This window comes from Zingiber officinale, chromosome 6B, assembly GCF_018446385.1.
Source record: "Zingiber officinale cultivar Zhangliang chromosome 6B, Zo_v1.1, whole genome shotgun sequence".
Lineage (NCBI taxonomy): Eukaryota > Viridiplantae > Streptophyta > Magnoliopsida > Zingiberales > Zingiberaceae > Zingiber > Zingiber officinale.
The window spans coordinates 67,702,100-67,727,290 of record NC_055996.1 but is presented as its reverse complement, the minus strand read 5'-3'; the positions used below and the strand labels follow the sequence as shown (position 1 = coordinate 67,727,290).

At 41.3% G+C, this 25,191-nt stretch overlaps 1 protein-coding gene across 1 annotated transcript; it reads left to right on the top strand.

Moving 5' to 3' along the window:
• The first annotated feature begins 15,194 nt into the window (after nt 1–15,194).
• On the top strand, nt 15,195–20,377 carry LOC121992590 (protein trichome birefringence-like 28). Its single transcript, XM_042547074.1, has 5 exons — nt 15,195–16,020; nt 16,142–16,313; nt 16,386–16,585; nt 16,658–16,816; nt 19,858–20,377. Exons 1-5 carry the CDS (start codon nt 15,359–15,361, stop codon nt 20,225–20,227), a joined length of 1,563 nt encoding a protein of 520 aa, XP_042403008.1. The 5' UTR covers nt 15,195–15,358; the 3' UTR covers nt 20,228–20,377.
• The last annotated feature ends 4,814 nt before the right edge of the window (nt 20,378–25,191 follow it).

Below are 25,191 nucleotides of genomic sequence, written 5' to 3'. Positions count from 1 at the left end.
CTTTTGCTCCCATTCCTTCGATTTCTCGCTATCTTTTCACTCCTTCGGGATGGCAAGCTCCTCCGAACCCGCTGTTGGCGTTCATGGCCCTTGGTACCTGACCATGGAGAGCCGATTTGATGAGGAGGGTGCTCGGCGCCTTGTTCGGACGTATGGGATTCCTGATAACCATGAAATAGTTATAGCCGACCCGACTGACCGGCCACATGACCCGCCGATCGGCACCATTTGTTTCTTTTTAGATCAATTCCAGGGCGGTCTTAGATTTCCTACCCATCCATTTATTTTGGAGGTTTACAATTATTTCCGCATCCCGCTCGGCCAACTTGTGCCGAATTCTTTTAGGCTGCTGAGCGGGGTGGTCATCCTCTTTAAGCTGCACAGTATCCCTCTTGACCCCAAAATATTCCACTTCTTCTTCTACCCCAAACAATCCGAGCCGGGCACTTTTATCTTCCAAAGTAGAATAGGCTTTAAATTTTTTGATAATATGTCGACCTCCAACAAGCACTGAAAGGAGTTTTTCTTCTATATCCGACTTCCCGAGCGGCCAGCATTCCGAACCAAATGGCAGACCGCTGTGCCGACTCAGCCGGAGCTCGGCAAGTTCAGAAGCAATCCAGCCTATCTTCATGCGGCGAACTGGTTGTCTGGTCAGCGGTACAAGATCGATCAGTTGCTTCTCAAGGGGGTGTTGTATATTTTCGGATTGTCTCCCGTTCGGGCAAATCTCCCCTTCCGCATGAGTAAGGATTCTTTACTCTCTTAGTCTTTTTTGTCTAATTGATTTTAATTTCTTTTACTGCAGCTGAAGTCATGTGGCGCTCCAAGGCTGCTGCTCATTTGAAATTGAAGTCCGTGGAGATTGAAGCGGCCACCAAAAAAGAGCTCGCCGAGCGCGGTCTCATCCCCAGCCGCTCGGCAGATGCAGGAGAGGGGGGGGCGCAGTCCGCCCCTGAAACAGAAGCTGCCCCCTCCGCTTAGGCGTCCCCAGGTCGGGGATCCCCCATTGGATGTTCGGCGGAAACGTCGAAGAGACTCCAGCCGTCCGCCGACCCAAGAGGCGGAAACACAGGCGCCAATCGACGTAACTTCGCCGGATCGCACGCCATCACAGATCGGGACCCCTGTGGCCTCGCCTATCGCACAGCCCTCCGGCTCTCCTCCCCGAACTCGCCGCCGCTTACGTCGGTTGGGCGAAACTTCCACCATAGGGGAGTCCTCGCATCAGGCGGCCGCGACTAAAGAAGCGACGTCCGGCCATCCGACCATCAAGACTACCCTCCGATTCCCATCGGAGGAATATTTACTGTCCGCCGATCGGCCATCGAGCCCCGTTCACGAAATAACCTTGACGGGTCCGCTCGCCAAGCTTTTTGAGGACGCACAGATTCAAGTGGCCCTCATGACGCCCAAGCAGCTTGGCGACAACAACATGCAGCAGGCCACTCAGGTAAATTCATTTTTCTTCCTGTGCCATGCTACTGTTTGGTTCCTGACTTCATTATTTCCTTTACAGCGCTGGGCTGAGCAAATTGCCACTAGCCATCGGCTAGCCGAGTTGGAGGATCTCCTGGAAAAACTCCAAGTGTCGGGAGGTCCCACGGCCGAGCGGGAGAAACAAGCTCTTGAGGCCGAACAGAAGAAGGCTGCCGACCTGGCTACAGAGGTGGCTCGGCTAGAGGGCCAAGTCAAGAAGCGCGAAGCGGATGCCCCGGAAGAAGCGAGCGGTAGCCGATTTGGACAAGATGAAAGTAGATGTCCGTGCGCTAGATCAGCGATCCAAGGATCTGGAGGCCCAGCTGAACGCCGAGCGAGAGGACCGTTCGGCAGAACGTACAAAGGCCGAGGTGGACTTGAAGGCTGTCCAAGATACCTTAACTGCTTCCCGAGCGGCACTCAAAAAATATAAGGAGGGAGAGCCGAACCGCCTAGCAGCAGCGCGCCAAGAATACCTCCTCTCGGAGAGGTTCGGCGTAAAATTCGGTGGCAACGTCTCTTCTACTTTCGCCGAAGCGGTCAAGGTCACCATGACATACTTGAAGAAAGGTGGCCACCTTCCCAAGGGAATGCATATTCCCGCCTCCGACCTGGCGGCCATGATTGATGATATTCCGGACGCCTTCTTTAATTTTGAAGACCCTGAGTGAGGCGAGTTCTTTCAAGTGCTTTCTGTATTTCATCCGCTCGGCGGATGCAACATTTTTTGTATGTGCCGTTCGGCCTCCTTATGTTCCTTTGCTTGTATTTGTTTGCCCTTCATTGTCTCCTTTTAGTGTGTTGCTGCTTATTCGTAGAATCAGTTGGGCTCCCCATGTTTCCTACCAAACGACTGATCAGGTTAATCGGTAGACTCGTTTTCCTCGAAATCGTTTAACGCTTGGCTACACTGCTTGCATCCAGTGAATGCGAAGTGTTGGCAAACCGATGGCCGATCGGACCTAATTAATTTAGTACTTGCGAACGCTCGTTATTTGGAGTCCTCAGTTCCGTCCAAGTTCACAGTCGCGAGTTTGGCACTCGATCTTTGACGGAGCTCGACGGCGCGGATATTTATAGCCGATCGGCGCGGCTCTCGATTTTTAACGACGGTGCTCGTCGACCTTTCGCTCGGACATTTATAGACGCCGGCTCGTCTCTCGATTTTTAACGACGGTGCTCGTCGGCGCGGATGCTTATAGCCGATCGGCGCGGCTCTCGATCTTTAACGACGGTGCTCGTCGGCCTTTCGCTCGGACATTTATAGACGCCGGCTCGTCTCTCGATTTTTGTCGGCGCGGATATTTATAGCCGATCGGCGCGGCTCTCGATCTTTAACGACGGTGCTCGTCGGCGCGGATATTTATAGCCGATCGGCGCGGCTCTCGATTTTTAATGACGGTACTCGTCGGCCTTTCGCTCGGACATTTATAGACGCCGGCTCGTCTCTCGATTTTTAACGACGGTGCTCGTCGGCGCGGATGTTTATAGCCGATCGGCGCGGCTCTCGATTTTTAACGACGGTGCTCGTCGGCCTTTCGCTCGGACATTTATAGACGCCGGCTCGTCTCTCGATCTTTAACGACGGTGCTCGTCGGCGCGGATGTTTATAGCCGATCGGCGCGGCTCTCGATCTTTAACTACGGTGCTGGTCGGCGCGGATATTTATAGCCGATCGGCGCGGCTCTCGATCTTTAACGACGGTGCTCGTCGGCGCGGATATTTATAGCCGATCGGCGCGGCTCTCGATTTTTAACTACGGTGCTCGTCGACCTTTCGCTCGGACATTTAAAGACGCCGGCTCGTCTCTAGATCTTTAACGACGGTGCTCGTCGGCGCGGATGTTTATAGCCGATCGGTGCGGCTCTCGATCTTTAACGACGGTGCTCGTCGGCGCGGATATTTATAGCCGATCGGCGCGGCTCTCGATCTTTAACGACGGTGCTCGTCGGCCTTTCGCTCGGACATTTATAGACGCCGGCTCGTCTCTCGATTTTTAACGACGGTGCTCGTCGGCGCGGATGTTTATAGCCGATCGGCGCGGCTCTCGATGTTTAACGACGGTGCTCGTCGGCGCGGATATTTATAGCCGATCGGCGCGGCTCTCTATCTTTAACGACGGTGCTCGTCGGCGCGGATATTTATAGCCGATCGGCGCGGCTCTCGATCTTTAACGACGGTGCTCGTCGGCCTTTCGCTCGGACATTTATAGACGCCGGCTCGTCTCTCGATTTTTAACGACGGTGCTCGTCGGCGCGGATGTTTATAGCCGATCGGCGCGGCTCTCGATCTTTAACGACGGTGCTCGTCAGCGTGGATATTTATAGCCGATCGGCGCGGCTCTCGATTTTTAACGACGGTGCTCGTCCGGCGCATTTATAGACGCCGGCTCCTCTCTCGAGTTTTAACGACGGTGGTCGTCGTCGCGGATTTTTATAGCCGTTTGGGGGGACTCGCGATCTTTGACGACGGTGCTCGTCGGGCGCGGATATTTATAGCCGATCGGTGCGGCTCTCGATCTTTAACGACGGTGCTCGTCGGCGCGGATATTTATAGCCGATCGGTGCGGCTCTCGATCTTTAACGACGGTGCTCGTCGGCGCGGATATTTATAGCCGATCGGCGCGGCTCTCGATCTTTAACGACGGTGCTCGTCGGCGCGGATATTTATAGCCGATCGGCGCGGCTCTCGATCTTTAACGACGGTGCTCGTCGGCCTTTCGCTCGGACATTTATAGACGCCGGCTCGTCTCTCGATTTTTAACGACGGTGCTTGTCGGCGCGGATGTTTATAGCCGATCGGCGCGGCTCTCGATCTTTAACGACGGTGCTCGTTGGCGCGGATATTTATAGCCGATCGGCGTGGCTCTCGATTTTAACGACGGTGCTCGCCACCTTCGCCGACATTTATAGACGCCCGACTGCCTCGATTTTTTGCGTCACGGCGGATGTTTATAGCCGATCGCGGCTCTCGATCTTTAACGACGGTGCTCGCGCGGATATTTATAGCCGATCGGCGCGCTCGATCTTTAACGACGGTGCTCGCCGCGGATATTTATAGCCGATCGCGCGGCTCTCGATTTTAACGACGGTGCTCGTCGGCCTTCCGCTCGTTAAACAATTTCGTTTTTGCGGTGCTCGTCGGCGCGGATGTTTATTGCCGATCGGCGCGGCTCTCGATCTTTAACGACGGTGCTCGTCGGCGCGGATATTTATAGCCGATCGGCGCGGCTCTCGATTTTTAACGACGGTGCTCGTCGGCCTTTCGCTCGGACATTTATAGACGCCGGCTCGTCTCTCGATTTTTAACGACGGTGCTCGTCGGCGCGGATGTTTATAGCCGATCGGCGCGGCTCTCGATCTTTAACGACGGTGCTCGTCGACGCGGATATTTATAGCCGATCGGCGCGGCTCTCGATCTTTAACGACGGTGCTCATCGGCGCGGATATTTATAGCCGATCGGCGCGGCTCTCGATCTTTAACGACGGTGCTCGTCGGCGAGGATATTTATAGCCGATCGGCGCGGCTCTCGATCTTTAACGACGGTGCTCGTCGGCGCGGATATTTATAGCCGATCGGCGCGGCTCTCGATCTTTAACGACGGTGCTCGTCGGCGCGGATATTTATAGCCGATCGGCGCGGCTCTCGATCTTTAACGACGGTGCTCGTCGGCACGGATATTTATAGCCGATCGGCGCGGCTCTCCGATCGGGTCGGATGGATCTGAACCTCCTCCTTTTCATCATAAATTAAAGCAGGAGGTTTCTCGGTGATGGCATTTACCTCGATTCGAGGTGCCTTCCGAGCAGAGTTGGATTCTGCTCGGACCATCTCGATATAGCATCGCCGAGCTGCTAGCTGATCCCCCCGTACTTCTCCCACTTTGTCTTCGACGGGGAACTTCATCTTCTGGTGGAAGGTTGAGACAACTGCTCGGAATTCGCTAAGCGCCGGTCGTCCCAAAATGACGTTGTAGGACGAAGGAGAGTCGACCACCACGAAGTTTATTGTCCTGGTCCTCCTGAGCGACTCTTCTCCCAGTGAGGTAGCCAGCCGAATTTGTCCGACCGGCTGAACTTCGTTGCCAGTAAACCCGTAGAGCGGGGTCGTCATGGGCAGCAGCTCGGCTCGATCAATTTGCAGCTGATCGAATGCCTTCTTGAATATGATGTTGACCGAGCTCCCTGTGTCAACAAATATACGGTGAATAGTGTAATTTGCTATTACCGCTTTAATGAGCAGAGCGTCGTCGTGGGGCACTTCAACTCCTTCTAAGTCTCCGGGCCCGAAAGTGATTTCCGGTCCACTTGCCCGCTCTTAGCTACAGCCGACTGCGTGGATTTGCAGCTGCCGGACGCCCGCCTTTCTGGCTCGGTTGGAGTCTCCTCCGGTCGGCCCACCAGCAATAACGTTGATCTCGCCTCGGGAAGTATTGCTTCTATTTTCCTCTTCCCGCGCGGACGGCCGGGATCGTTCTCTTGACGCTCGGCGATTCTCCTGCCTTGGGGATCGGTGCCGATCGGGTGTCTGTTGATGTCGCCTTTCGGTGCGGGTCCGGTCAGCTTCATGGGTCCTTGGTCTCCTGCCGATGGGAGGAGACCGTCGTTCGGCATTCCTGGGAATGGGATTGGCCACGAAAGGAAGACTTCGACAATCCCTCGTGTTATGCGTATCCGTCTGGTGGAAGGAGCAGAACATAGGGGTCCACCTCTTCTTTGGCTTGGGTCGAGCGGCAGCCACTTCTTGTACGTGCCACCTGGCGTGGGGGGATCGGATTGCTTCGGCCCTCGGTCCTTTAGGTGGCTGCTGAGCGGCGTGCTGTATCCGCTTGGCATGAATAGGTGCCTGCTCGGTAGGAGTTTCCTTTTTCCGGGCGGCTTGTGCTTCTTCCACGTTTATGTATTCGTTGGCCCGATGTAGCATATGATCATAATCTCGGGCCGGCTTTCGGATGAGCGACCGGAAGAAGTCCCCATCCACAAGGCCCTGCGTGAAGGCATTCATCATCGTCTCCGATGTGGCCGTTGGGATATCCATCGCCACTTGGTTGAATCGCTGGATGTAGGCTCGGAGTGATTCTCTCGACTCTTGCTTGATGGCAAACAAGCTGACACTTGTCTTCTGATAACGCCGACTGCTAGCGAAGTGGTGGAGGAAGGCCGTTCGGAAGTCCTTGAAGCTAGTGATGGATCCGTCCGGCAGCCTCCGAAACCACCGTTGAGCCGATCCCGAGAGAGTTGTAAGGAAGACGCGGCACTTTACTCCATCTGTATATTGATGGAGTGTAGCTGTGTTATCAAACTTACCCAGATGATCATCCGGGTCCGTTGTTCCGTTGTACTCGCCGATCGTCGGAGGCACGTAGTGCTTGGGTAGAGGGTCTCGTAGAATAGCCTCCGAGAATTGGCGATTGATCCGCTCGGGAGATGAGTCCGCCCGGGGAGCTTTCCCTTTTCTGTCATCCCGCCTTGGCATTTCGTCTGAAGAAGAGCCTCTATCTCTTCGAGTTGGTGCGGCTTCAGGGGTGCGAAATAAGGCCCGGTGAAATGCGACGGTGGCCTGAGGTGCTTCCGCTCGGCCACCCGACGCAGATGTTGCTTGTTGCTCCGGCCGCTCGGCCGCTGCTTTCTGTTTTTGCTCCACCAGTTTGGCGGCCCTCATCTCGACCAGAGCGTCGAGTTCTTCTGTTGAAAGCGCCACCGTGTGTGGTCGTCCAGCCTCGTCCATCGTTCCCGTTCGGATGCAGGAGCGTTCCCACAGACGGCGCCAATTTGATCCTGTCCGAACCAGGAGTCAACGGACACTGGGCACGTGGCGCTCCCTGCTGGATCCTCAAGTGCTCCGGTGAACCTGCAGCAAAACCGAGCCGGGAGGGGTGTCCCGGCGACGGCCCTCCGACGCTCAAGTCAGGCGAGGAATAACAAAAAGGTGGCCTCCAGATGAAGACTTTTCATACCTCCGGTGAAGAAATGGAGGCCTTATATAGACCTCTCGAAGAAGCCTGGGCGCGCCAATCAAAGCAACCACCTGCCTTTGACCATGCCCAGGCATGGGTCTGTCAGAAGGGCCATGCCCAGATATGGATCTGGCAGGAAGACGTCCATGAGGCCATACTGCTACTGTATCAACCTTTCCATGATGTGACGGCAAGATCCTCCATCGTGCGATCTTGTGTACGGCCTAATCATCAGACATGCTTCTGCTGATATCCCATATCCCGAGCCGAGAGCATAGGCCGCTCGGCCACCTTTGTACCCCCGCCCTTACCTTGGCCGAACGGACAACCCGCTCGGCCCTTTGGCCTCAGCCGAGCGTACTCCCGCTCGGCCCTTCGATCCTCCTGCCTTGGCGTCGGAAACCCAAGCCCCTGGATGGGTTATCTCTAGATCCGCTCGGACCTACTCAGCTGCTCGGCGCGGCCATTAACCGCTTAGTCAGCCCTTCATCGGTCCTCAAGCTGAGACCCTTCAGGAAGTGGGTCCCCCATTCTTACCGCCGGATCACTTATAAAAAAAGAATATTTAATTTTTAAACTCTCTTTTAAATCATGAACATGGTTAAAAAGGAAAGTTTTCTTAAAATTTAAAATCCACCTTTTAATCAACAAATAAGGAAAGATTTCAAATTTTAAACTCTCTTTTAAACATGTGGATGATTTACAAATAAGGAAAGTTTTTACCAAAAATTAAAATCATCCTTTTAATCAATAAATAAGGAAAGAGATTAATCTCTTTTCTTAATCTTTTGTAGAAAACTATAAAAGGAAATTTTTAATTTTTTAAACTCTCTTTTAAAACCATGATATCCGCATAAGAAATAATTTTAATAAAAATCCTTTTTAATATTCTAGTGGCTGGCCACCTAAGCTTGGGACCCAAACTTTGGCCGGCCACCAACTTGGCTCATCCGCTTGGTCTTGGCCGGCCCTAGCTTGGGTTCCAAGCTAGCTTGGCCGGCCCCAATGGATGGGTAAGAAGGTGGGTATGTGATGGGTATAAATCTCTATATATAAGAAGCTACGATAGGGACCGAGAGGAGGAATTGGTTTTGGTCTCCCGATGAAATTAAGCTTCCCGTGTTCGCCCCGAACACACAACTTAATTTCATCAATAATAATTCATTCCACTAAAGAACTATTATTGAACTACCGCACCAATCCCAAATTACATTTTGGGCTCCTTCTTATTATGAGTGTGTTAGTCTCCCTATGTTTAAGATGTCGAATGTCCACTAATTAAGTGAGTTACTGACAATTCATTTAATTAATATCTTAGTCCAAGAGTAGTACCACTCAACCTTATCATCATGTCGAACTAAGTCCACCTGCAGGGTTTAACATGATAATTCTTATGAGCTCCTCTTGGGGACATTCTCAACCTAGATCACTAGGACACAATTTCCTTCTATAATCAACAACACACACTATAAGTGATATCATTTCCCAACTTATCGGGCTTATTAATTTATCAAACTAAATCTCACCCATTGATAAATTAAAGAAATAAATATCAAATATATGTGCTTGTTATTATGTTAGGATTAAGAGCACACACTTCCATAATAACTGAGGTCTTTGTTCTTTTATAAAGTCAATATAAAAGAAACGACCTCTAATGGTCTTACTCAATACACTCTAAGTATACTAGTGTAATTATATAGTTAAGATAAACTAATACCTAATTACACTACGACCTTCCAATGGTTTGTTCCTTTCCATCTTGGTCGTGAGCTACTGTTTATAATTTATAAGGTACTGATAACATGATCCTCTGTGTGTAACACCACACACCATGTTATATACAATATAAATTAATTGAACAACTACATTTATCATAAATGTAGACATTTGACCAATGTGATTCTTTATTTCTAGATAAATGTTTATACCAAAAGTTAGACTTTTAGTATACATCCTAACACGAACTTCACACAATCAACCACTAGATGGAGAACCGAGATCTTATAAGGTACGTTCTAAACGCATTTCCTTGAAATGTACTATGGGCATCCATCGTGGATGCCTAAAAGATCTCGAGGAATTTATATAAGTTAATGTTAGATGAACTTTTCTGTGAATTAAAATTGCACGAACAGACTAACGCCAAACTTGAGAAAGGCACTGCTCTTGTTGCAAGAACGTCAAAAGAAAAGAACTAAACCAGAGCCTGAAGCTGAGTTTGACCCAGACTCAGATGATGAAGAATACCTGGTAAACTTGGTAAAAAAAAATGTTTACCAGGAGAAAGAAGAACTTCACCAAAAGGGATCTGCAGAAGATCAACTTCACTTTAAACTCCAGCAACAACAAGACCAATGTCACGTGCTTTGGATGTAATAAGAAGGGGCATTACAAGAATAACTGCCCAAATCTTAAGAAAATGAAAGCCCTTAAAACAACGTGGGATGACTCGTCTATGGATGAATCAGATAGCGATGAACCAAAAGACATCAACTACCTCACACTAATGGCATATGGACTAGGATTGGAAAGGAAATCAGAAGACGGGTCATAACCGAATCAAGCCACGAGTCCACACTCATTTCTGAAGGTTCCGATGAGGTACAATCTATTTTAAGCAGAAATTTTTTAAAAATAATTACATGTTTACATAAGAAATTAACCTTGTATGAAGATCAAATGAATGAACTAAATTTAGAAAATAAAACACTTAACGAACAATTAAAATCAATCTCAACGATCGATCTTATTCAAGCTAAAACTCCAAATGAAATTGCAAAACTTGAAGAGGAGAATTTCAGTTTGAAAGGAGAAGTAGTTGAACTAAAACAACTACTAGAAAAACTCATAACTCGATCCAAGTACCTAGATATGATACTTGGATCACAAAGAGCTGTGTATAATAAGTCTAGACTCGGATACAAGTCTAGCTCAACTAATAAAATATTTATATCTCTAGTCACTCAAAATAAAAATCAAACTAAAGCCTAAGTTTCAAAAGCGTATCTAACCACGCAAGTAGGACTCAACCAATACTATGTACCAAAAAATAACATTCACTACATAAACCAAAATAAATCAAATAACTCACTCTTAATCCTGAAAATCAAAACTTTAAACCAAAAGAATAAAATCAAATCAAATAAACTTAAATTAAATAAAAATAAAATAACCTAAACTCAAGCTATAACCAAGTCTATTATAACTATGGAATAAATCAATATAAACCTAAATTAAATAAAAATAAAAATAAATCAAACCAAAACTATAACCAAGTCTATCATAACTATAAAACAAATCGACACAAACTCAAAACCTAAAACCCAAGTCCAATAATTTAAGGGGAGGCTCTAAACTAGTTGGCACCTCCAAAATCAATAAACCTACCTGGATGGATAATTAAGACCAGTCTAAAAAAAAGGACAAAAGTTTAACTTGACCAATAATACTGGTGAAATTTTGGATGATAGTAAGTTAGGGAAACTCTGTCTATACATGTCTAGGAAGATATAACTTCAACCTGGTGCGTTTGGCTTAGTGGAACTAACTAAAGTTACCTTTTACGAATATTAACTAGTTAGACCAAAGTTTTATATTAAGTTCAGTGGATAGGACTATTTGAAAAACCTCGAATGTGTGGTTACTCTAATGATGTCCAGGCGACTCACCATAGCTTAGAAGTTTATCCGAAGAATGTCTATTTGTTGAACCCAAAGCTAAACTTGAATCTAACATAAAGTTAAACTCGACCCTAAAATTCAACATAATTCATCTCATAAAATTATAAGATTCCTTGATTGAAAAAGTAGATCAGGTGAAATGATTAAAGATTCAAAATTCAAAATTCAAATTCAAAAATAAATTAAATTTTTTAAAAAAAGACAGCCCGGTACACGAAGCTCCCGCTATATGGGGTCCCAAGGAAGGATCCATTGTACGCAGCCTTATTTTTAAAAAATTTAAAATTAAAATAAAATCAAATCAAATAAATCAAATTAAAATTAAACCTAAATCAAAAATTTTAACTTAAACTTAAAATTAAACTTAAATTAAAATTTTAAACTTAAAATTAAAATTAAACTTAAATTACAAATTTAAACTTTAAATTAAAATTAAACAAAAAAAATTTAAACTAAAATTAAAACTAAATTAAATTTAAAATTAAAATTAAATTTAAATTTAAACTAAAATTAAATTTACATTAAAATTAAATTAAATTTAAAACCTAAATTAAATATAAAAAATGTGCCTTTGAAGGCGCCTTTGAGTCAATCGGAGGTGCCCTCGTAAGGGTGGGAAATTTCCCGCCTGAATCGACAGAAGGCGCCTTCCATAACACTTTAAAGGTGCCTTCGATGAGGTCGAAGGCGGCTTCAATCAAAAATTTTTCCAACGAACAGAAGGCAACTCTGTTCATAAAATAACACACGGCAAGGCGCCTTCCAGCGATTATTGTTCATGGTTTCTCAAGTATTTCACCACCAACCTACCATAATGCCTCCTAGATATACTCTAACTCAATCTATCTAGTTAATATTTGGATACTTGTGTGTTTCCTTTGTTAAATTCGTGCTTGCATTTTTAAAATTTTAGGAAACAATGACATGTTACTCTTAGCCCTAGCAATGCCCCATCTATTGATGCTAGGTTTCCCTCTGAGCGACTTAGATTAGATTTTCTGAAGCATACATATGTTGCATTAAAATCTAGGTTTTTTAGTAGGTCATTCTTCACCAGATACTGTGCACCTATCATAGAGATTATTGATTACTATCAGTTGAATAAATTAGTTTACTGTAGTTATTCAGTAAACTTAGATTTGTGTACCTAGTTTTATAATAATCTGGTTAAGATCGATGACCTCACCTATTCTACTAGAGTTGGTGGAAAGGACTTTAGTTTTTCCTCTATTCTATTGTATGATAGCTTAGGACTTAGGAGATCTGTCTATCCATTAGTCGCCAAGGCTTCAAACCAAGTAAAATCGAACGTGTGCTTTCTTGCCTACTTCTTTGTCCGCTGCGTACTTTGCTTTTAGTTTTTAAAAGTAAAAAATAAGTTTTCAAAAATCACGTGATTCACCTCCCCCCCTCCCTCCTCATGTGCATCTCAATCCAACATAGGCTTGTGATCTGGTGATGATAGGGGGTCCCACCAAAGGTGGCTCAAAGTAAGGAAAACCGATTGACAAGGAAGATAAAGTTTAGCGGGGTATCCTAGTCCGCCGAGCGGACTATGCAGTGCTAAGCAGACCGGGTATTGTTGAACGGAACGGGCTGGTTACAACCGAGCGGATGGTGATAGCTACGTGGATAAGTAAGTCGGGCTTTGCCCCTAGCTGGGTAGAATGACCCTCCAATAATGAAGAGAAATAAGCAGCAACTGGTCTCGCCAATCGGGCTTTGCGTCCGGTCTGAGCAGGATAACCGCGGACAGTTAGGAAGTAAGGAAAGTGATAAAGTCGACAGGCCCCGAGAACACTGCCGAGCAGAGGCAGCCCAGCCAAGCAGACCTCGAGTGATTGTGCATGACCCCATCAAGTATCGTACGTAAGAAGCTTATAAGCTGTCATGTCAGAGAATTGCAAAGGTGCTTAAGATACGGTGTCAGGGACACTTTTTGACCTGTCTCTTCCTAGGACACCTAGAAAGATGTGCTTATTCCTTGAGATACGTGCATGAGCACCATGTTCACACTATAAAAGGGGGTTCCTAGCTACAAGAAAAGGTATGCGCAACTTCGTCTTCTATATCTACTTATTACAGTTCCCATTTCTTGAGATCACTAGACACTGACTTGACATGAAACTAGTTCCTTTGTGTTCATTTACCTCTCCTGATTATATTTATACCCTCAAACGTCAATTTGACTCAATATATTGAGAGCAATAATTTTTTGAATATGAAAATATTTGAAAAATTCAATTTGCATTTTAAAAATCTGGTTGATGGACCAACGACCTCGGATTGACACGAAACTAGATTCTATGAGTTCAATAAGTTATCCTAATTATATTCATGCTCTTAAATATCAATTTGACTTAATATATTGAGAGCAATGATTTTTTCACCATGAATTAAAATTTTCAAATATATTCATATTCAAAAAATCATTGCTCTCAATATATTGAGTCAAATTAATATTTGAAGGTATGGATATAATTAGGAGAACTAGCTAAGCACAAAGGATCTAGTTTTATATCAATCTGAGGTCGTTTAGTCCATCAGCCGATTTTGCCCAAAATCGGCTGATGGACCAAATGACCTTGGATTGACATAAAACTTGATTTTATATGTTCATCTACCTCTATTAATTATATTCATGCCCTCAAACCTCAATTTGGCTTAATATATGGATAACAATGATTTTTTAAACACAAATTAAAATTTTTAAACATATTCATGTTTAAAAAATCATTACTCTCAATATATTTGATCAAATTAATATTCGAGGACATGGGTATAATTAGGAGAAGTAGTCTTATGTTCATCCACCTCTTCTTATTATATTTATACCCTCAAATTTCAATTTAACCCAATATATTGAGAGAGAAAAAATTTAAAACACGAATATGTTTACAAAATTTAATTCGTATTCAAAAAAATCATTGCTCTCAATATATTGGGACAAATTGAAGTTTAAGGGCATGGATATAATCAGCAGAACTAGTCAAACACATAGGATCTAGTTTCGTATCAATCCGAGGTCGTTTGGTCAATCAACCAGACTTTTAAAACACGAATTAAAATTTTTAAATATATTTTGTGTTTAAAAAATTATTACTCTTAATATATTGAGTCAAATTGACATTTTAGAGCATGGATATAATTAGGAGGGATAGAGGAACACATAGGAACTAGTTTCATATTAATCTGAGGTCATTTGGTCAATCAACTGGTTTTAGACAAAATCGACTGATACACTAAATATTAAATTGACGTTTGAGGATATAGATATAATCAAGAGAGATAGACGAACATATAGGAACTAATTTTATATCAATTTAAGATCGTTTGATTTATCAACCGATTTTAAAAATCAATTTTAATTAAAAAAATAAATAAATCAGTCGACCGATTTAATTAAAAATTTTACGTTATGATACAAAGCCAAATCAATCTAACTATTTCAAAATATTAGTTGACTGCTACGGATAAAATATGATTTGATAATTTTAAAATTTACTTATATGATTTAATAATTTTAAAAATATACTTAGGTAGATCAATAAAAATTGAACAGCAAAACATACAGGCATGGGGGAGTCTCATCGGTGATTTACCTTGATCTATAGATAGATTAACGAAGATAATGGAAGGAGTGAATCGCCTTTTGCCACGTGATGAAGTCTCATCCTGAATTGTCTACCATGACAATGCACTGATTAAGGGTGCAAGTGAAACCGAAGCATGAGCGGGCTCATTTGATTCGATCGTGAGCTCGCATGTCTGCGTAACCTCGCATCTAGTTGGCCTAAAAACATATATTTTTATAATAAATATTATAAATTATTTACTTATATCTACCTGTTGAGTTACAGTAAAAATATTAACTATTTTTAGTTTTTTTCTGTGTTATAAGAGTTGTTTGATTCAGATATGATAGCGAGTAAAAGAGTTTAAAGAATTCAATGAGAAACGGTAAGGATAGTTTTTGTTTTTTAATCAGCCAAAAGCACAATTTTAATCAGCCAAAAAACATTGATCAAGCATGTATAATTAAGATCGCCCATCCTTTTCCTTTTGGAAACTTCTCGCTTGCTTAGCGATTGACTTTTCTTCATTCCGGAGAATGAAATTTGAAAAGTAATTAATAGTTGAACAATTCCTTCGACACCTTCTCCTTTTACATCCTCCGTCAGTCCGCCTCCTTTTGTTTACCAGAATACGCTCCGAAGAGAAGGCGCGGAGACCAACCACGATGCCTCGCCGGAAACTGCCTCTTTTAGCGGCGGAGATGGTGGACTTGAAGCACCGATCCTCGTCCGACGCCGGCAGAGGCAGTGGCCGGAAGATAAGTAAGTACTCTGCTTTTGTCGTCATCTCGACGGTGCTGCTCCTGTTCACGTTCATGCAGAACGACGATGCGACGTTGGTCGCTCAGTATCCTTCCGGCAATAGAGCTAAGTCGCCGGAGGAATTCTCCACAATTGAGACCATAGAGAAGGAGATTAAGGAGGAAGAAGAAGGAGACAAACTAACCCAAAAAACTACAGTGCTCGTTGACGTTGTGGTCGACGTTCGGGTGGCCGAATCACCGTCAGCCCCCCCGGAAAAGAAGGATCACGCCGTGCTCGAAGTCGACTCTCAGATTGTCGTTTCAAAAGAAGTATTTCAAGAACAAGAAGCGCGCGAAGAAAAGCTGCCACCGGAGAAGGAGGAGCAGCGGCGAACATTTCTCGATGTGCTGGAAAGCTGTGACCTGTTCGACGGCCGGTGGGTCTACGACGACGTCAACTATCCGTTATATAAGGAATCGGAGTGTACGTTCTTGACTGAGCAAGTGACGTGCTTGCGGAACGGCCGGCGAGACGACGGCTTCCAGAAATGGCGTTGGCAGCCCAACCACTGCGCTCTGCCAAGGTACCATTTTTTAGCCCACATCACCGGAAAACCACTCTGAGCACCTCATTCTCCGGATGAACTTTAGTCCCACATGACCGGTTTCAAGTCGAGTAACTCTAGATGCCTCTTTTAAATTAAGGTTCGAAGCAAGGCTCTTCGCCGAGCGGCTGCGCGGGAAACGTCTCATGTTCGTCGGCGATTCACTCAACCGGAATCAATGGGAGTCGATGATCTGCTTGGTTCAATCGATCGCGCCGTGGAACAAGAAATCTCTCACCAAGAATGGATCGCTCAACATCTTCCGGCTCGAGGTAATCAATTCTAACCCTAATTTGTTCAAACTTCTTCCGCTCTTCCTTAATCGATTTGAATTGGGAGTTTAGGATTACAATGCGACGGTAGAGTTCTACTGGGCGCCGTTCCTGGTCGAGTCCAACTCCGACGACCCCCAAATCCACAGCATCCAGAAACGGATCATCATGCCCAAATCGATCGATAAGCACGGCGAGCACTGGAAGAACGTGGATTACCTCGTCTTCAACAGCTACATCTGGTGGTTGAACACCCCCGCCATGAAAGTCCTGTGAGAAACTCGATCATAGTTAGTTCAGATTCGAAATTTGTGAGGTTTGGCTTCTGATTTGGATCAAAACAGGCAAGGATCGTTCGAGAAGGGATCGAAGAAGTATGTCGAGGTTGACCGACCAGTGGCGTATCGGCGAGTGATGAATACGTGGGCGAAATGGGTGCAGAACAACGTGAATCCCAACCGAACCATGGCGTTCTTCATGAGCATGTCTCCCAACCACATCAAGTAAGTCCAATTTTTATTTCATTTCAGTCTCGAACCCCCACAAAGATACTCATTTTTCTCTTCAAAATCCAATTTTTAGTTCGTTTCAATGAGGAATCTCCTCGACAATTCTCTCCGGAGAAGTAATTTTGCACGATTGCTAACTGATTAACCCACCCATCGGCTTTAAATTGTGCATCGCTGGCGTAGTCACAGCGATATAATTGAGCTACAATTCAACTTGTGATGGCTTGAAGAAGAAGCCAAATGGAAGAAGGCTACGTGATGATGACGAGTTGGAAAGAAGCGTCAAATGCGTGCAAATTTATATCGATCCAACGTATAACGTCCTCGTCAGGACCACTGGACAGTTCGAATTGGAGAATGTAGGAGGGCAATCTGCATTAACACGAAGCAACTCAATGATTAAAGAGGGAATAGAATTAGATTCCTCCGCAAGCTTTAGAAAAGTCACTATAATATATTATAAGAGAAAATAGCTTTAACACCCCTATAATTCCTAAATTTCCTTTATAGTCTTAACTTCGTGAACATAGCCCTTCAGTTTTGCTCTTCTTTTTTACAATAAAAACTCTCCTCTGCTGGTATTAGTGAAGAATGAGCCAGAAAGGGGCATTTGAGAATTGTAGCATATTGGTTAGATTGGGCACATGCGAGGACCATGACTGGACTTTTTGTTGACATAGTGCACAGTCGATAGTGATTAGTGAAGAACTTATATTATGCATGAGCAAGAAGTGTGTAATTGATTTGACAAGTCATTGGACTAAGGATTCAAGCTTCCATCACGGGAGCTTCCACACATGCATAGGGACTCCACTTGCAACCATGACATTGCTAGTGAGATGGTCTAAGAATATGAGAATAGCATGGTAACGCCGACCTGGTTGCAAGTGGAGTTAATTCTTGCCAACAAGAAGCAAGAATTAAATATGAGAATTAATTCTTTCGTGCAATTTAAATATTATGTCTGCACAAGAAGCATATGATGTTAATGCTGGTATAATTATCCCCCAAATATATAGTTTGCATGTAGTTTTATATTTTGGGCAAAGTTTAAGTTAGGACAAAAGTGTGTAAGTATAAGAAACACTACATGTATTGTAGATCTGACGATGGAAATTATTAGTGTGTAAGTTTAGGGTTGTAAATGAATCAAGCGTTTATCAATAAAATTGGTGTTCAATTTGGTAAGAATTTATTAATGTTCATTCAATTAAATAAGATTAATTAAACAAATAAGTTTGAACATATATATGTTCAGCTCATTAATGTTCGCGAACAACATTTATTGTTTATAAATTATATTTATTAATAAAACTTTTATCAATATACTAAATAAATAATAAAATAAATAAAAACATTTGAATTATCAAGTTTAATAATCAATCAAATAATTAAAAATTTTAAATAATCAAATAAATTTGAATTAAGAATTCGATAACATCTTAATGAAACTAAGTTCGAGCTAAGTTTGAGCCAAGTTTGAATTAAGAACTTAATAATATTTAAACGAACTAAGTTCAAGTTTATAAAGAATAAATCAAATCATATATAAACAATCATATCAAAGGTTTGGTTCATTTTAAGTTCGACTTAACTTGATTCAGTTATCTTATGAAATAAACTTGAACACTTCAAAGTTCAACTCGATTTGACTCAATTCGTTTACAACTCCTATGTAAGTATAAGAGGTAATCTCTTGACATGCGAGTTGTGAGAAAGTGACACCCACATATAATACCCTTATTTAGATGAGGGCTTATTAAGTAATAAGTGTCTTAGGGCCAAATTCAACAAGCCTCGGTTATGTTCAGTTGATTAATATAATTAGTTGATTAGGAAATCAATTGAAGACAATGAAGTTAATTACTACATAAAGCTTTTGTTTCAGGTGGAGTCAACTCAATGACACTTCAATCAGGTAATAATTTCAAATTCAAATCATTGTATTAGTTAAACAAATATGACAATACCTGAAGAAGCCAGTAGTTATCATCAAGAATCAACATTGGTCTATCAGTTGATTGATGATAACAGGTATTTGGATCATTTGAATTGATTAATAATACTTAAATAATTTAATGATGATACAATCATTGAAAGAATTGGTCAAGATCCAAGTGCATTGATTGTAATCCAGATGAAACAGTGGACCACGCCAAGTTTGATTCAAATTAATCCTATATGCGTTCAAACAATTGACTGATAGAAAGGTTTAATATAACTAGACAATAATATTTGAGTAATGATTGTTGCTGATTGAATTTTGAGAGTAGTGGATTAGTTGATTGATGATGCCTAATGTCATTTTACAAATACTACTTATAAAGGCACTTCAAAAATGATAATATTTGTATGATTTATTACAGCGATATGCTAGGATTCTCAACCCTATTTCGATTTTGTTAGTTTCTTGAGCTTAGGGTCTTTTTTATTTTTTCAATATCTATTACTACATTTATTTCATGTCTTTTGTAAAAAGTTTTTCTCCTTGAATTTTCACAAATTTGACTCATCTTAAGAAGTGTTCATTACGCTATGAATTAAGAATCGAGAATGTTGAGCCACTAAAATATTTAAGTCTTCTTTATGTTTTTTCCCTATTGCATTTATTATTTATATTTTATTAGCTTATATTTCCGTTGGGCTCACAAGAAACATCTCCATTCTTCTACTATGCTCGATTTCACATTTTTCAATTTCACATTTATTATGCTATTAAATGCCAGTGACTCAATTCTTGTCCCCTGTCATTATTGTTGACGGCAAAGGGTGTTTCTATTGGAAAAACAAAAGATAAAATCAGGAGGTAAAACAATAAATCTAAACTTATTGGGGGTTTGTCTAAACAGTACACAAACTATAGGGACATGATTAAAGTTTTCCCAAAAGCCAATGGATGCAATGCAGCCAAAGTGCAGTTATCACTTGCGCCAACTAATTTTATGCAAAAAAACAAATCCCTGCCATGTTACTCTTTTTTAGATATAACGGCGTACGGTCCGAAGCATGCATTGAGTTTGTAACGTATATTGCAGTAGCATGGCTTGGGAAAACCCCAAGGGGATAAAGTGCGCGCTGGAGACCGAGCCGGTGGCGAACCGGACACGGCCGCTGGAGGTGGGAACGGATTGGCGGCTGTACGCAGAGGCGGAGAACGTGATCAGGAGGCTGAGGAGGAAGAAGGTGCCGGTGAGGTTCGTGAAGATAACGGCGATGTCGGAGTACCGGAAGGAGGCGCACACGTCGGTGCACACGTTGCGGCAGGGGAAGCTGCTGACGGCGGAGCAGCAGGCGGACCCGGCCAACTTCGCCGACTGCATCCACTGGTGCCTCCCCGGCCTGCCCGACACATGGAATGAACTCCTCCACGCCCTCATTGCCGCTTCCCCTTCGCCGCATTCCTAGCTCACTCTCTGTCTGTAATTTTGTTTTTTTTTTTAAATTTTAGTTTTTGTAAATCTTATTCGCGACGAATTAGTGCTCATTGCTGACTGATGGGAAGTATTCCTACTATTCATGATCAATTAAGAAATAATAATTAAAACATCTTAGTAAGATTTTGATATTTATTTAATATTCAAATTCTATTTGAATTCAGGTAGTGGATAGCATTAATCGAATTACTTAATCTAGATAGGTAAATTCTTATTTGTAAATGAGCTATCATCCTTATTTGTAAATTCTTATGTGTGTTTAGTTCAAATTATTATATAGGTATAATTAAATATTGTTTGATTTAATCTAGATAATGCAATAAAATTTTATTTGTTTGAAGATTTTAATAAATAATTTAGTCTAATATTTTACTATATTAGTCTCATTTATAAAATCAATCATACATAGTCCTACTATTATTATTATTATTATTATTATTATTTAAACTTTACATTATTTTAAAAAAAATCTTTTTTTTCTTTTCATGTTTTTTAAATTTTTTTTATGTTTCTTTTTATTGTTTTTAAAAAAAATTTACGTTTTTTTTTTATTTTTTACTTCCTTTTTTTATGTTTTTTACGTTTTTGATGTGTTTTTTTTTATTATTTTTACATTTTTCTATTGTCTTTTTAGGTTTTTTCTTTTTTTTTAAGTTTTTTTATTTTTTATGTTTTTTCTTTTTTTCCCTATGTTTTCCTTTTTTCTCGTATTTTTCTCTTATTGGAGGATATTTTTGGTAAAAAATTTGTTAACCCAAGAATCAAGAAAACCCTCAGTTTTCTAAGATTGTCTGATTCCGTATTACATGTTCTTTTTGTTGACATGTCGGACATGGAACGTTACTCAAGAATCATCGATTATTTAAATTAAACAGAATTTTCGTTGATAACCTTAGATGGATAATCGAGGTTATTAAGAATAACTCTCAACTAAACGCACCTTTAAGATTTTCAAGATGATAAAGATCTTTCCTGGATGATGGAGCAACTTCAAGCTAATATTAGTTCCATCTTGTTTGCCTTGTGTTTAGTCCATTTGACTATCATAGATTCTGGTAGGAGTTTTTAGGATAATGTTTTCATGACCAAGTGTTAAAATGCTCTGGAACGATAGAAATGAGAGAATGTCCATAATACCTTGATTTAGTCATATTCAATTTGAGGAATTTTGTAGGTTTATTAATGAGGGCTTGACGGAAGAATTTCATAAGTTTCTGAAAATTGAAAACACAAATCAAGAAATTAAACTTAAATTATATGTAGAAAGATATCAAGTGATGAAACTGTTGATAAACGGAAAAAAAAAAATTATGTATATAAATCACTCACATAAATTGAAATTGAATATTTAAAGTTTTCTATGGAATATAAGAATTGAGTTTAGAAATAGGGTAAATAGAATTCAATGAGAAAATTTTGGCATATATATTTAACTACTCACCTTTCAAATTTTGTAGAATTAATATTTACTTCCCGAAATTTGCAATCCGTATCATTTTGCCCTCTTTGGTATTAATATCATTTAGTTAACATGATGATATTTATATATACATGTTATACTTTTTATTGGTTGTACAATGTTGATAGCTATTGAAGAAAACGAAAAAATAAAACAAAATTTGAGAATTTTCCCTCGCTATGTATAATCTCATTATCACTTTACCTTACAGTTTCTATTCAAACGAATAATTGAAAAAGAAAATTAGATTAAAACTGGCGTAGTAGAAATTATAAGAATAGAAGAGCTTAAATTAGAAATTAAATATTAAAATAAAAGATGATATCTCTCATCCAGCTGAGTATTAGTGCTCATCCAGCTGAGTATTGGTGCCGAACTAATTCCAGATCCAAACTCTAATCCCCTCACGGACTCCTAGCCCTGGCTCCGGCTCTGCATCTTGAGACTTGAATGATGATCAATCATTTCAGCTTATTACAATAAAACTATTATTTAAATCCAAAAATACGCCATTCTCTTATCCATCTCTAAAACTAGAAGAACACAAATGATCAAAAGGCAGAGCTACCCCAACACTAAGAATCTAAGACACTACTAATCAAAAGCTTTAACTAACTCTTCTACTCTACTGTTCGTGCTTCATCATCGTCTTCGTCTTCTTTTTCCGATGTTTTCTCAAGGATTCCTCGACCTAACACAAAGTCACACACCTCTACTTACAAACATATATTGCAAAAACAAGCAAACTTTTTTTACCATGTAGAATTGATGGATGATGTTGTGGCTTACTTGTTCTGCGTAGGGTTCGATCTTGAAGGAGGTATCCTCCTTTTGCTCACCATTCCTTGCTTCGCAGGCATGATGACACTCCTATTATTACTACTACTAGTACTACCACTGCCAGTGCCAATCTTTAGTGATGACTTCCCTTGCTCCGAATTGGAAATATTTTTGCTCTGAATCAATGAAAGTAACTTCCTAGTCACAATTCTGATCTTTAACAATGGCACCTCTTGCTCTGAACAGAGAACTGATTTGTTTTTCAGTGGTGGCAACAACAGTAGCTTCCTCGCTGGAAGCCCGACGACCATTTCGATAGAGCTCAGGAGGAGAAGGACTAGCAGGAGCTTGGGGAGAGGAGGAACTCCTGCATGCAAGCAAGATCTGCTTGTGCTCTTCATACTGTTCTTGAATCAACTACTACTTTGTGATGGGGTTTTGGGGAGAATTTAAAGGCATTTTGGAGACCATGTGATGGAGGTTTGACTACTGATCGCATCCAAAAAGTTTTCATTCGTTCTCGATTCAAAACTCCTTAATTAGGGTTCATATGATCACGTGAGAGTTGGCATTTGATTACTGCAGAGGCTGCAGCTTGCCCGATGCCATGACAACAACCTGCATTGGCTACTTAGAAAAAGGTTTAGTAAAAGCTGCTCGCGTGAATGGATTCCCAATTCTTGAATCTTACTCAGCAAACAGGCAGGTGAATGGATAGGACGTGGCAGGATGTGATTTTTGGATAAATCAATTAATTTGTCATGAGAGCTAAAGGCTTCTCGATCGAGTTTTTTTTTCTTCCAATTAGTTTCTTTCTTTCTTTCTCGAGTCTTACAATTTCTGTAAAATTTCCTAAAGCTTTATTTGCATTCTAAAATAACTTGTATACAGCTAGACACGACAAAGCTAAAGAAGTTTGATCTTAATTTTCTTCTTCTATAAAATGACAGCAGTAACGCAGTGCAAGAATCCAACAAAGTGTGCTTATTCTCTTTAATCATTATGCTAAAGTTTTTTCTGCAGTGTGGCACAGATCTCCAAGTAGGTCACAGAGCTTAACAGTGTAGACTGAGCGAGCAGATTTTGGCAGCTGATTACTGAACTTTACAAGGTGGGATTTTGCAGCTTATCTTATTAAGAACCACTCCCATGCCATTACTTTTATTTATTTATTTATTTATTATTATTATTTTCCTTTCTACGGATCGTTTCACTGACAATTCAAATTAGTTTATTTATGAGCAAGGCAGGGTTTTAATGTCCTTCCATTGACTGAAAATTAACAACATAAGTAGTAAGAGGGGTTGTTTTTTTTTTCCCATAATGAACAGTCTTTTGGATTGGGATCCAAGAAAGAAGGATTGCCATCATGAACCATCACATGTTTACTGCAAGTAAACATTAGTTTACATCTTTAAGCCAAGTGGTTTTAAGAATGCTTTCAAAATCAAACCAAATCTATTGGTCACATTTCACTAATCAAATATTTAATCTGCATCAATGTCAAGGGAGAGCCGATTCAACCATCAAAGTTTCCTCTCCTTCTCATCCTTCTAGTTGGTGTGACTTCAATCGAGTCACGACTATGGTCATCTACATGGCTAAATCAGTGCTCATGCAATTCCTATCAAGTTAACAACAGCTCTATAGAAAATAGATGAACAATGGATTTTAAATTAAAATATGAACTTACCATAGTCTAAAAAGTTTCAAACTTAATAATAGATATGAAAATTTGTATAAATGTCAGTTGATTCTCGATTTTAAAATAGTATTTATTTTTAATGTATTTTTAAAAAGCATCCATAGTACACAAAGTTAGTGACAAATTAAAACGCATGACCATTGAAATTCTAGCATATGAATGTGAACTGAGAAGCAACTTGGAAAGGAGAACTAGAAGTCATGAATTAAACAAATTATAAAAAAAAAATACTACTTTAAAGTGAGTGCATGGTGAAACTTTAAGACGTGTTCCTTTGTAGAGTTGGTTTTTTTTTTCTTCGATAATCAAGTATCCAATTTTATGAACCAATTAATCTGAAAGATGATCGGTTCAATTCTATGAGAGTATTCCAACAACTCCGTATACCTAAGTAAATATGAAAGCGCAAACAAATCCTCACCCAAGTGCCAACATTACATATTTTTATTCTACTAGAGGAAAATGTTTAGTAAAATGTCCAACAGTGCGTAAATCATAACTAGGATGCAAACCATGAATGCTTGGAATTGTAGAGTTGTTCTTCCGAAATATAGTTGATGACCTTTAACTTCATAATACTATATGAGCATTTAAAACTGTGATACAAAGGTTGTGTTAGAACAAAAACATATGTTTTGTTGATATAGATACTGAAATATGTGGTCTTTAAAATTGTAGTTAGTTGAAACAAAAAGATTTGAAAGTTATACATGCACTGAAAAATATTGTTTGAAGGTCGGGTGATCTTTGTCAAGTAGAATCATCCTTTATATCACAACATGAAAGGGATCATAGAACCATATCGCAAGAAAGAAAAAATAACACACGAAATTCTTCAAACTGCTACAAACTGTCCATCACCCTATGAAAAAAATTTCTTTTTTATTGAATTAATTAGCTAAGCATTTATCCAAAACACCACTAAGTATTCTCATTCGTTTACTCTCCTAACACATCCTGATCACATTGACAAACGTAGTCGCAATAGAAA